At 48.8% G+C, this 13774-nt stretch overlaps 1 protein-coding gene and 1 long non-coding RNA gene across 2 annotated transcripts; one reads left to right on the top strand and one right to left on the bottom strand.

The window, feature by feature from the left end:
- Positions 1-1244: 1244 nt before the first annotated feature.
- Positions 1245-10857, top strand: LURAP1 (leucine rich adaptor protein 1). Its single transcript, XM_005868661.2, has 3 exons — positions 1245-1806; positions 2078-2438; positions 7739-10857. Exons 2-3 carry the CDS (start codon positions 2241-2243, stop codon positions 8258-8260), a joined length of 720 nt encoding a protein of 239 aa, XP_005868723.1. The 5' UTR covers positions 1245-1806; positions 2078-2240; the 3' UTR covers positions 8261-10857.
- A 586-nt stretch (positions 10858-11443) lies between these two features.
- Positions 11444-13478, bottom strand: LOC106726501. Its single transcript, XR_001362578.1, has 2 exons — positions 12437-13478; positions 11444-11583 (listed from the first exon to the last, which is right to left on the bottom strand). It is a non-coding gene; the product is annotated as an uncharacterized LOC106726501 (long non-coding RNA).
- Positions 13479-13774: the final 296 nt, after the last annotated feature.

Here is a 13774-nt window from a genome sequence, read left to right as displayed (position 1 = left end):
TCTCTCATCATTGATGTTTCTATCGCTCTCTCTCCCTCTCACTTCCTCTCTGAAATCAACAAAAAATAAATAAAATAAGGACCCTTTCCCCTTCCCCACGTGGGAGTTCATTCTGTGGGAGTTCGTACTTGTTCTTCAATAAATCTCCACCTTTGCTATAAAAAAATAAAAATAAATAAATAAATAAAATAAAATAAATAAAAATCAAGCCAAAGCATAAGTTTTTCATGGCTCCTCATTGCTTGTAGAATAAAATCCAAGCACCTTAGAATTATCTTCTATAACCTTGTTATTCAAAGCGTGATCCCCGGAGAACCTCAGGCCCTGCCCTGGATTTACAGAATCATAATCTGCATTTTGATAAGATTCAAAGATACAGTAATTCACATGCATGGTCAAACACAAGAAGTATCAGTTCAAGTATCAGTTCACAAGATCAAGCATGATTTGGCCCAGGTGGACCTCTTCGGCTATAAACTTTTCTCCTCATTAGCCAGACAAACTTCACTTTCCACTCCCTTAGTCTAAATGCAGTGGCTACACAGGCGGTGTCAGTGGCTAGCTAAATTCTAACCACTATTTTAGACTGTAACCTATAACCATCATACCTTGCCTACTTTCCCATGCCTGTAATTCTTACTTCCCCATGTAATCTTCGTCCCTCTTCCCAACATAAGCGGCTGGCTTGTGGGGAGGGGCAGAGCAGCTTTTTGTGGAAGACCTGCTGCTCTCCCATACTGCCGCCATTGTTTAGTCTAAATGCAGTGGCTACACAGGCGGTGTCAGTGGCTAGCTAAATTCTAACCACTATTTTAGACCCAGCTCTTCTCTCACCCTCTGCAACTCTCTGCAACTATTAGGGGCAGAAATGGAATAGTGATAATGATAAGAAATATTAATCATTCTGTTAACCATGATTGTTCTGATTAGAGAAAACACATTCTAACCTAACCCAGCTCTTCTCTCACCCTCTGCAACTCTCTGCAACCATTAGGGGCAGAAATGGAATAGTGGAGACTAGCTATAATGATAAGAAATATTAATCATGCTGTTAACCATGATTGTTTTGATTAGAGGAAACACATTCTAACCTGGCTGAGAGTTGTACACCCGGGGACATGGGAGCCAACATTGGAATGCAGTCTATCCTCCTTTTCCCAGAAGGCCAGAGGTCCTCTGCGCGGCTTTTCTGAGCATTACGGTGCGCTCCTCCCGCCCTTGCGACACACACACGCGCACACGCACACACTCGCACACACACTCGCATTCCAGGGCCAGAGGTCCCTGCGCGGCTTTTCTGAGTGTTACGGCGCGCTCCTCCCGCCCCCGCGACACACACACACACACACACACACACACACACACGAGCATTCCAGGGCCAGAGGTCCTCTGCGCGGCTTTTCTGAGCATTACGGTGCGCTCCTCCCGCCCTTGCGACACACACACGCGCACACGCACACACTCGCACACACACTCGCATTCCAGGGCCAGAGGTCCCTGCGCGGCTTTTCTGAGTGTTACGGCGCGCTCCTCCCGCCCCCGCGACACACACACACACACACACACACACACACACACGAGCATTCCAGGGCCAGAGGTCCTCTGCGCGGCTTTTCTGAGCATTACGGTGCGCTCCTCCCGCCCTTGCGACACACACACGCGCACACGCACACACTCGCACACACACTCGCATTCCAGGGCCAGAGGTCCCTGCGCGGCTTTTCTGAGTGTTACGGCGCGCTCCTCCCGCCCCCGCGACACACACACACACACACACACACACACACGAGCATTCCAGGGCCAGAGGTCCTCTGCGCGGCTTTTCTGAGCATTACGGTGCGCTCCTCCCGCCCCCGCGACACACACACACACACACACACACACACGTGCATTCCAGGGCCAGAGGTCCGCAGCACTCGAACACACACACACATACACACTCGCACACACACTCGCGCGCACACACTCGCATTCCAGGGCCAGAGGTCCCTGCGCGGCTTTTCTGAGCATTACGGTGCGCCCCTTCCGCCCCTGCGACACACACACACGCACACACACGAGCATTCCAGGGCCAGAGGTCCCTGCGCGGCTTTTCTGAGCATTACGGTGCGCTCCTCCCGCCCCCGCGCGGCGCGGGCAGGGACCCACCGGTTCCGCTCCGCACCAGCAGCGGAGACCTGACCCTAGGGAGCGGGACCCCGCCGTCCCGACGCTCTGCTCGGTTCAGGCTACAGGCCCGTATGGAGGGGACTGCAGAGTCCCAGACGCCTGATCTGCGAGACGTGGAGAGCAAGGTGGGCAGGAAGACCCCCGAAGGGCTGCTCCGCGGGCTTCGCGGGGAACGGGAGCCGGGACCCTCCGGCACCCTGCTGCTCCCCGGGGCGCCGAGCTCGGGCCATGGGCTGGGGGACAAGATCATGGCGGTGAAGATGGAGCTGGTGAGTGTGGGGCTCCACAGGCTGGGCGGAGGTGGGGGTTGGAGGTAGGACCCGAGCCCCGAGTCCCTGAGTCCCCGGTGGAGGGCCTGAAGGAACGACTCGGAGTTGGACTGGAGCCCAGGGAGTTTAAACTCCCCACCTAACAACGGGATCTCTCCCAGGTCAATCCCTATACCCTGGGGTCATCAGTTGCTTCCCCAAGGGTGAGTAGAGTGTAGATGGGTCCTGAAGGCTTGGGGTGGGAGGCACAGTCTCTTGGAAGTTTTTCCTGCCTAATAATTGGGAGGGGAGAGGCGAAGACTGGGAAGCGCTGAGAACCTAGCGCAGCAGAAATCTCCCCACCTCCCACCCCTACCTCCTCACCCACAGGACCATCTATCCCCCAGTCGCCATTATTGGGCAACCAGTTTTTTCTCCTCCTGCAAACTGGGTCCAGGGTTTGTTCTTCTGAGGCCCCAGTGTTCACGGCTGGAGTCAGCACAGTAAAGATTTGGGTGAAAACTGCCTGGACTAGGGCCACTAAAAACATCCTTTCTTTCACTAACATTCTCCCGATCTCCCTTAAAATATTTGAAATTTCCTAGAACCGTAGCAGACATGAGTAGCAGTACTATCAGTGTTGGTTTCATCACCTCTGACTCAGTCCCCTCCTCACCCACCCCAGGGGGCACTGGATATTTGGATCTCATCGGTACCTCCTTGGGGAGGACAGGAAACAGGCACCCTCCCCCTTCCCCGTTGCTGCTGGGTCTAGATTCAGAGCCAAAAGAGCAGTTGGGACCACCAGGCTCCCCGGGGCCCTGATTCCGGTGAAAGTGGTGATTTACACCTGCCATCACTTTACAGCCAGTTCTAGGGAACGGAGGAACTGCCAGCTGCTCTCTGGCCCAGAACCAGGAGGCCACAGTGAGGATGTGAGTTAATGTCTTCCTGGAGCCCCGCTGTGTGCCCAGCTCTGTGCCAGGCTGAGCTGTGAGGGAGAGGGGGAGGAGGTCCTGGGGGCTTCCACACAGCCTGAGAGGCTGGGAGGAGAGCCTTATGGGCAGAGCAATCAGGGAAGGCTCCCTGGGGGGAGGATTTGAATGCCATGTGAGCACTTGGCCTTGAAGGCTGGAGGTGAGCCAAATTCTCCAAAGTAGTGTCCACCTAAGGGAGGGGCCTGGCTTTGCCTCATTGTACAGACTTTAGCTCCAGGCCTAGAAAGAGCCTACCTAGAGGGCCCTACTTTGGAAACTAACTTTTACCAAGTGCGTGTGCCAGACTTCAGGCCGAGCACTTTACAAGATCGTCTCTTAATCCTCATGGCAACACTATTAGGTAAGTGATATTTTATAGATGAAGACACTGAGGCACAAAGAGGTTAAGTAATTGCCCCAGGTCATACGAAAAGTTAAAAAGCAGAGCCAAGCTTTGAACCTAGATGACCTGCCTACACTTTACATCTACCATTGAGACCTGCTTTGTGCCAGACACCTTACATATTTTATGTCGTTCACATGAGGAAAGCAGTCGTCGTTCTCCCCGTTTCACAGATGAAACATGCTTGTAGGTGCCGAGGTCACACAGGGAGGAGCCATGCCCCGTCTCTCGGGCTCTAACTCTTTTCTGCCTTTGGTGGATATTCCCTGTTTGTAAACTTTAAGGGGTACGTTTAACTTCTGATTAGGTCTCCACTCTTTTTTTTTTTTTAAATATACTTTATTGATTTTTTACAGAGAGGAAGGGAGAGAGATAGAGAGTTAGAAACATCGATGAGAGAGAAACATCGATCAGCTGCCTCCTGCACATCCCCTACTGGGGATGTGCCCGCAACCCAGGTACATGCCCTTGACCGGAATCGAACCTGGGACCCTTCAGTCCGCAGGCCGACGCTCTATCCACCGAGCCAAACCGGTTTTAGCTAGGTCTCCACTCTTAACCCAGCCTGGCCTGGGGCCCTCGGCTGCCCTTGAAGGGCAGGAGGGAGGGAGCTTTCTGGGGGATCTAACAGGGAGAGGCTCCCTATGTGCCCCACGGATCCCTGCTCCATTCCCTTCTCCCTCTTCAGGCCAGGATGTCATGAATCTCTTTTACACTCTGCCCTGCCCATGGGGTTATAGCCAGGGAGGACAAGGAGCAGGGCAGGGGGGTTCCACCCTGGAGCCACTTGTGACAGGACTGGACCAAGCCCTCTAAGTACTGTCCTTCAACAGTCTTTCTCCCAGCTCTCCTGCAGGGAGGGGACAGTCTTGCCCTTGAGGCCAAGGTCATCCCTGCCTCTAGGCCTTTTCCCTCCTGCCCAGCCAGACTCTGGCAGCAGCATGTGGAAAGGAAAAACAGTGGCAACCTCCTCTTAATACTAACACCCAAATAACTGTTATGACAACAACCCCACAGAACAGTTTGACAAAAAGCTTTAGCCCACTGGTGCGGCTCAGTGGTTGAGCACCCACCTTATGAACCAGGGGGTCATGGTTCAATTCCTGGCCAGAGCACATGCCCAGGATTGTGGGCTCTACCATCAGTCTGGGGCGTGCAGAAGGCAGCAGATCAATGATTCTCTCTCATCATTGATGTTTCTATCTCCCTCTCCCTTCCTCTCTGAAATCAATTTAAAAAATGTATTTTTAAAAAGCTTTAGGCAAGAAGTGGGGAGGCATAGGTTCAAGTCATAGCTCTGCTGAATCGTCTTGAGATCCTGAGCAGGGCCTCTCTCTTGGCCTTAGTTTGTCTGCCTCTTCCCAACATGGGCGAAGGCAAGTGACTGTGAGACCAGATGATCTAAGAGCCTTCCTAGTAATAGTCTGAGAATCTCAATCCATGACCAGGGATTTGGGACTGGGATTTTATCCTAGGTCCTGATTTGACTTGAATGATAAGGGAGCCATACTGTAGCCTCGGGGCTGGGCCGAGAGTCTGATGTGTACGTGGAAACAGAAGGGGGATAAACAGCTCAGGAGAGATGCAGCCTCAGAGGCCACTCCAACCCAATTCTCTTCCCACAGGGATTCAGGTTCCCCACTCCTCCCCTTGTTTCCAAAGAGATAGTGTGAAATGAGTATTATTTTTCTGGCAAAAAAAAGCCTTGCTTTTTATTTATTTCAGAGAGGGAGGGAGATAGATAGATACATCAATGATGAGAGAGAATCATTGATCAGCTGCCTCTTGCATGCCCCACACCAGGGATTGAGCCCACAACCTGGGCATATGCGCTTGACCGGAATCAAACCTGGGACCCTTCAGTCTGCAGGCTGGCACTCTATCCACTGAGCCAAACCAGCTAGGGCTGGCAAGGATACTTGAATTGGAGGAGACACTGCTTTGTCTGGCTAAGTTCCACTAATTTTCAAGGCTCTAAATGGAAATAGATACAATATATCTATTGCCTCTAAGATGGAATAGATACAATACTAGTATATGATATGTTTAAAAGCCTTGAGAAATTAAGACAATTGGGAGAGAATTTGGTGATGACTTATTGACAACTATATAGCAAACTAAGCAAAACAGTAGTAGTAGAAGTAATATTATAACATGAATAATACTAATATAACATATTATAACATTAATAATAACATATTCAATTGTCCTGTCGGGGAATTGAACCATGACCTCCTGGTTCATGGTTAGACGCTCAACCACTGAGCCATGCTAGCTGGGCAACGTATTATTCTAAGGAAAACATAAAGTTGTAAGAAATGTAAGGTAACTATAGTAAACCACATGGCTTAGCTGTGATTGAATTTTAATAAGATAAACACTGAATAATGAATTGTATTGTATATAATGGGAATATGGGGAGATGGGAAGGGTGCCTGTATGGCAGAGGAATGGGGAGTAAATTGAAAGAGTTAAATTCTTAACCTATTGTGTGGGAAGTCAGTAGAAAATAGCTAAGACTTAAAAATTAGTAAGTAGCATGTTATTTGGAAATTAGAAGGTAAGTACCAAAATAAACAGCTAAAAAAATTAATAGTTGTTTCTGGAGTGTGGGATTTAGGACAATGATGGGAAACTTACTTTTCATAATAAATCTTGCAGAACTTTTTGCCTCTTTAATCTTTTTTTTTCCTCTTTAATCTTTGACTATCTATTACTTTGACTAAAAATAACACTAAATAAAAGGAGCTTTTAAGTCGGGTGGCAGAACCGGGGGTTCCTGGGGAGGTATGCTAGAAGTGAAGCTAGGGAGATGGACAAGAGCCATATTATGAAAGCCTTTGAATGCCAGCTGCTAAACTGTTTACATTTTATTCTCTAAGAGCAGTGCAAAGCCCATAAAGGCTCTTGAGCAAGGGAGGGACAGGTTCAAACTTGTGTTTGGGAAAGATGATTCAGTGCCTCTGAGTTGAAAGGGACCCTAGAGATTACCCAGTCAGTCAGACTTACTCCCAGTACAAGCAGGGAGACTAGTGTGTGGTGGAGGAAAGCACTGAATCCCTAGTCAGAGGGATTCTGACCCTATGAAGCTCTAGCCAACTCTTCCCTCCCTTAATAATTGCTACCGGCACCCTGAAGTGACTGGGGGACCAGGTTAGCTCCCTCTTTATCCCTTAGCTCCTGTCTTCTTTTGGTCCAGTCTACCTCCCAATTAACAGCTGGCCTCCTATCAGACTATTCGTTGGCTGTTTCTAAGTTTACTGGTGACTCTGGACCGGTTGTTTCAGGAGTTAGTAGTAATACCTATGTATGAAGTTCAAAGCTCAGTAGGATCAGATTTTAATATTTAACATTTACTGAGCCCTTACTCTGTGGCAGGCACCGTGCTGAGTACTTAATAGACAGCATCTCAAAATTCTCACAGCCACCCTGTGAGGTGAGTGATTTAACGCTATTTTACAAAGAAGGAAATGGAGCTCAAAGAAGATACAAAAGTTGGCTATAGTGGTGTTGACAATCAGTGGTAGAGGTGAGGTTTTAAAACAGTAATCTGTCTGCTTCTAAGCCCACACCCCAAACCCTCTGTTTCCATGCCTTTTTTCTTCCAAAAAAAAAAACACCTTTTTTTTTTTTTTACTGATTTTTAGAGAGAGAGGAAGAGAAACACTGATATGAGAGTGAAACATCGATTGATCAGCTGCCTCCAGCAAGCCTCCCAATGGGGATCAAGCCTCCACCCCAGGCATGTGCCCTGATAGAATCAAACCTGGCAACCCTTTGGTGCACGGGACAATGTCCAGCCAACTGAGCCACACCAGCCAGGGCTCCCTGCTTCTTGAGAGTGAAACATAGTTGGTTGGACCACAAGGTAGGGGCCTCTGGAAACATTTGGGAAATGCATGGCCCAGAACCGGAACTGATTCCTTCTCCCACTCCCCCAGGCTTACCTGCGAGCCATTGACGTGAAGATCCTACAGCAGCTGCTGACTTTGAATGAGGGCATTGAGGCGCTCCGCTGGCTGTTGGAAGAACGGGGAACATTGACCAGCCACTGCAGCAGCCTCACCAGCAGTCAATATAGCCTGACAGGTGGGAGCCCAGGCCACTCAAGGAGAGGCAGCTGGGACAGCCTGCCAGACGTCAGCTCCACTGACCAGCTGGACAGTGTCTCCATTGGCAGTTTCCTGGACACCGTGGCACCCCCTGAGCTGGATGAACCGGGCAACCTTAGGGCTCCCCATCCTGAGATGGTCTGGGCAAAGGTTATACCTGGTGGGGAGAGGGCCAGGACTGAGTTGGACCTGTCAGCCACCAAGCTAGGGAACTTGAGGGCTGTGTGGAAGCCCCCAGAGGAGGGGCTCCAAGGTGGACCTCCTGAGCCACCAGAGGATGAAAATGCCGAGCTGGGCTTTGAGGTCCACTGGTACTGGGGGCAGTGCCAGGATGATGTGACCTTCCTGTAACAACATTTCCACCCTTTTGTTCTGCTGTGGCTCTTTCTTCACTAGGCCCTAGTCTCCCTTGAAATTCATTCTCTCTCAATTTGGGACTAGGAAGAGGCTGCATTGAAATCAGTTACCATGGAAATCTGGCCTCACCATCTTTTTGGTCCTTGGGGAGGCTGTGCTCTATCCCTCAATTATTGGGTCCCTAGAGCTATATATATATTTTTTCCATAGATATATTAACTCTAGAGCAGGGGTGGGAAACGTTCAGCCTATGGTCCGCATAAGGAAATCATTTGGTTTGGCCCTGCCAAGGCATTAGGGATGAGTTAACTAAATGTTTGACCAAGTATAGCAGGCTAATATTTAAGTTGGTAATTTATATGGCCCGTGAACGATGTTATAAATACCCAAATAGCCCTTGGCAGAAGTTTCCCCAACCCTGCTCTTGAGGGTGTGATGGTCTCTCTTTCCTTTTCCTCCATAACTACGTACGGATTTGAAGGATTTAGGGCCCTTAGGAGGTCACTCATGAAGAGATGTGAGAATAATGGCTTCACTCAATGTCTAAGAGCCTTGGCTGTCTTCTCCTCTCCCTCCCCCCCAAACCTTGGCCAAGATGGATGGCTGTGGAGGGACATGGTCACTCAGGGCCAACCCTCCATGGATTAGTCTTCCTAGTAACCTTTGGGGTTGGTAGAACCACGGTTTCCTGTTTGGTGAGTGATGTCATTGCCTGCCAGGATGGATTAGCCTTTCCACTGTACCAGTCCTTTGGTGGTAATAGGTCAGTATAGCGGTATCCGAACCCCTGCTGCTAAGTGAGACCATGCCATTTATTCTCCAAACCATTACTTCTTGTGAGGGAGAACATACCACCCCTCCTGGCAAGAAACTTTCTCACTGTCAGATATTTACGCTTCTTTTCAGAAAGGTTCATACTTTTTAAACAGGGTTATTCTCATTTCATCCTAGGGGATCTCACTTCCTCTGTAACCACATCCCTGCCTGGTGCCAGCACTCCTATATCTGTGCTTCTAGGGAGGGAAACTGGCAAGGGCTTCCACCTACTGCTCTCAAAAGTCCTGGCCTGCCCTGCCACAGTCAGTTCGTGTTTTACCCCGTCCCTGGGTTGTCCCGGTTCTTGTATTCTGGCTCCAAATCTGTCTGCCAGGAGGTTCAGCCTTTGTGTCTCCACACCTTCTCAGTTTCCACTTCCACTTCAGGCCTCGGGCCTTTTATATGCAGATGAGTCCCCATTGCTTAGGGAGGACAAGCTTGAGGTCTCAGAGCTCTGGAGGTGTACCAGAATCTCCAAAGTGAGGAGGTGTCTTCTTTTCTAATCCCGTGATTCCCCCTCCCCCACCTGGCCCCGACCCTCTACCATTTGATCAAAAGGACCTGCCCAGAGACTGGGACACAGGAATCCCCTTGTTTGAATTACAATGGGGGGTGTGGTGTGGCAGGGAAAGACAGAGGCTCTTTAGTTCTAGGGCCCACATCCCGAGGAGGAGGGAGAGATTGAGGGAAAGGCCACTTTCCTTCCTCCCTTAGAGCCAGCCCTAGACTCCTAGGACCTGAGGAGGGAGCAGGGGACTGGCTCTGGGCCTGGGTCCCAGGGCCCTAAAGAATTGCACCAAAGAAGGAATTCAGGGAAGCTGCCAACCTGAGGCTCAGGGAGGGGACAAGGAGACAAGGGTTGATGTCAAAGAATGAATTCTTGGAAATTAACCCTTTGAACCCCAGGTAACTGCCCATAAGTCGGTCCCTATCTTTCCTGGGCCCTGAAACTAGATTATTGGAAGGCGAAAAGGATATCAGGTGATCTTTGCCTATTTGCTGTACCCTCCTGAGTTGTAGGAGTCATCCCCAAATCCTAGAATAACTGCTGCAATTTCTCTACTTTTCATTCTATGCTGAGAAGGGAAGGAAGCCAGGTTGATCATCTCCACTTCCCCTAAACTCCTCAATTCTTATTCTGCACCCCGACCCCAATCATTGTGGGACAATACATTCAGTCCATGGCTGTCCTCTAAAGACCCTCTCTCCTCCTCCCATCCCCTCAATGTGATTGATATCACTAAAATATATTCTTAGCCTCTCCTCTGCTGCCCACCAGCCCTCCCCTTACCACCCCTCTTGGTCTTGGGGCTCCTGACCCCCTACCCCCACCCCCGGGGCTGAAAATTCAAATACCCTTTTCTAATTCCTACTCTGTTGCCATTTTGTAGTGTGCCCTTGGGGAACTGCTTTGTATTCCTTTTTGAAGCTTGCTTATTTGTTTAGTCTACAAACTTCCGAGCTGAAGAAGTTGCCTGCCACCTTGTGGTCATTATGCACCATTGCCATGAGTGGCTGGGGGAACCTCCAAATTCAAACACAGCCTTACAGAAGACCAGCCCCTTCAGAGCACAGACAGACTGGAGAGACAGGCCTAGAGAGTCAGAGACTTGCCCAGTGTCATCCATGGCAATGCCCAGGTTAGAGAACCCAGGTGTCTCCCGTCTGCTTGCCTGCCCACAGTTCTATCACTTGGTTAGACTGTTCCTCCACCTCACCCAGTTAATACACCCAAGCCTAAAGGGACTGAAAGCAATTTTTCCCTATTTTATTTTATGTTATTTTTTAAAAATATATTTCTTTATTGATTTCAGAGAGTAAGGGAGAGGGAGAGGGAGGAGGGGAGAGAGAGAGAGAGAGAGAGAGAAACATCGATGATGAGAGAGAACCATTGATCGGCTGCCTCCTGCACGACCCCCACTGGGGATGGAGCCCACAACCCTGGGCATGTGCCCTTGACCAGAATCGAACCTGGGACCCTTCAGTCCGCAGGCTGATGCTCTATCCACTGAGCCAAACCGGCTAGGGCAATTTTCCCCTATTTTAATATTTGGGTACTCATCCTACTGTAAAGAGGCAGCTCAGTGTTTAGAAAAGGGCTATAGGCTCTGAGGAAAGAGAACCTTGGACCTGGATTGGGTAAAAGGTACAGGAACCTGGACTGCAGATATAAGGGAAATCAATCCTGGACCATTTTTCTGGGAAGGGAGGGTGAGTAGGGCCGAAAATCATGGGGTCAAAACTCCACTCGGCGGAGGTTAGAAGTGGGGTCTGGGGTGGAGAGGTTTGAGATTAGGAAATCCAGATGGGTCCTACGGAGTTGGGGGCTCCATATGTCAGGGTATTACAAGGAAATGTGACTTTTTTTTAAGTGGGTAATTAGGTAATTTGAAACATTTAATTCTTAGCAATCCTATAAGCAATGCATTATTATCAATGTATTGTTGCTTAGACATTTGCTCAGGTAGTAATATAAGTAATAAATGAATGGTAATATGAACCTAGTTCAGTTTGATGGCAGGGGCTCAACTGGATAGGCATGTGAGGGTGTTGAGGAGCTGGAGAGGTTCGGTGAGTTGGGACGCCTGGGCACTCCAGGTAGGTCTGGGCATCCTATCTTAATATCTTATACCCTATTTCACTAACAGAGAAGTTCAGGAACCCAGGAAACACACATCCTTGTTCCCTCCTACCAGCCTTTGGACCTGCTGCTGGAGACTTAGCTCTCCTGTTAACTTAGACCTTCCTAGCTAGCTAGGAGAAAGAGAAGGGAGGGAAGGGGGGGAGATAAGAGAGAATGAGATGGAAGGGGAGTGCTACAAGTATGATCAGAGGGAGCATGCTGTCCTCCAAGTGGGCCCGAGGCTTTTGTCAGAGCTCATGATAAAGGCAGAGATGCACTTGCTCTTGGCAACTGCAGAAATAGTGCCTGAGAGGATCAGGGGTGGTGCTGACTGGGATGGGTACATCGTGAAGACACGAGACCATGTGAGTGGACAAGTGTAAGGGCCTGCGTTTAGGATGGGGGCAGTGAGGTTGAGCACTGGACTGACTGGAAGCTCAGTAGCACCTTAGGTGAGAAATGCTTGGGGCTTGTTGTAGACACAAGCTCACTGTGCATGGTGCCAGGCACACACTGGGTGTTCAGTGACACCTGTTGACTGAATGGGGGAATGAATGTGTATAAACCCACAAGGAGATGTGACTTTTTTAAGTGGGTAATTAGGTAATAGGTAATTTAAAACATTATTTAATTCTTAGCAACCCTATAAACAATGCATTATTAACAATGTATTGTTGCTTAGACATTTGCTCAGGTAGTAATATAAGTAATAAATGAATGGTAATATGAACCTAGTTCAGTTTGATTGCAGGGGCTTCTAGGAAATCTACCTCTCCACTTCCCACTCTCACAAACCTTACTTTCCTAGGAGAACAGATTAGTACTGCCCAGCATACTAGTTTCCTATTGCTGCTGTAATGAATTACCATAAACTTAATTGCTTAAAATAACACAAATGCATTAGCTTACAGTTCTGGAGGCCACAGCTCTGAAATCAGTTTCATTGGGCTAAATTAAAAGTCAAAATGTTGCCAAGCTTGCATACCTTCTGGAGTCTCTAGGGGAGAATCTGCTTCTTGGCCTTTTCCAGGTTCTAGAGGCGGCTTGCATTCCTTGGTTCATGGCCCCTTCCTCCATCATCAAGCCAGCAGCATAGCATCTTCACTCCTCGGACCTCTGCTTCCATCCTTCTCTAATTCTCCTGTTTCCTCTTATGAGAATTACATTCTGATTACATGTCTTTGTAGTTATATGGGGTCCACTGAGACAATCCAGAATCATCTCCCCACCTCAAGATCTTCAACCATATCTTCAAAGTCCCTTTTGGCATATAAGCTAAGATACTAACAGGTTCTGGGAATAGGACATGAATATCAACCACAGGCAGAGATAGAAGGTGGGCAGAAGGATGCACCCAGGGCCAGAATGAGCCTCTGTGCTTTGTCCAGCCTCCCTTAGGCTGGTGCCAAGGGAGACAGGTCCAGGCTCCATGTCTGGAGAATAGCAAGTGCCTCCTGAATCATCACTACCAGGAAGAGGTGAGAATGAAGGTCTCAGTTTAGGGAACTTTTCAGGCCTGAAATTCTCCTGCTGGACAACTGTGTCTTCAACATTGCCTCCTCTCCAGAAACATTCTGTACTCCTCAAGGCAGAAGATAATTACCATCAAACTAGCCAAGGCTCTCTCTGGAAAGGGTAGATTTTTCTCCTTCTTAAAAAAAAAAAAAAAGATTGATTTTAGATAAAGGGAGAAACACCAGTTTGGCCCTGGCTGGTTTGGCTCAGTGGATAGAGCGTTGGCCTAGGGACTGAAGGGTCCCAGGTTCAATTCCGGTCAAGGGCACATGCCTGGGTTTCGGGCTCGATCCCCAGTAGGAGGTGTGCAGGAGGCAGCCGATCAATGATTCTCATCATTGATGTTTCAATCTCTATCTCTCTCTTCCTCTCTGAAAAAAAAAAAAAAATATATATATATATATAGAAAAACAATATTTGAAAAAACAAACAAACACCAGTTTGTTCCACTTATTTATGCATTCATTGGTTGATTTTTATATGTACCTTGACCAGGGATTGAACCTGCAACCTTGGCTTATTGGGATAACACTCTAACCAACTGAGCTACCTGG

Source organism: Myotis brandtii, unplaced genomic scaffold (genome assembly GCF_000412655.1).
Source record: "Myotis brandtii unplaced genomic scaffold, ASM41265v1 scaffold274, whole genome shotgun sequence".
In the NCBI taxonomy this organism is placed as follows: domain Eukaryota; kingdom Metazoa; phylum Chordata; class Mammalia; order Chiroptera; family Vespertilionidae; genus Myotis; species Myotis brandtii.
This window is presented reverse-complemented; position numbering and strand designations above follow the sequence as displayed.

Excerpts from the sequence above, each read along its gene's own strand:
- LURAP1 (XM_005868661.2), top strand. The coding sequence starts at position 2,241 with ATGGAGGGGACTGCAGAGTCCCAGACGCCTGATCTGCGAGACGTGGAG. Across the intron at positions 2,439-7,738 it reads TGGCGGTGAAGATGGAGCTG|GCTTACCTGCGAGCCATTGA; the intron begins GTGAGTGTGGGG and ends CCACTCCCCCAG.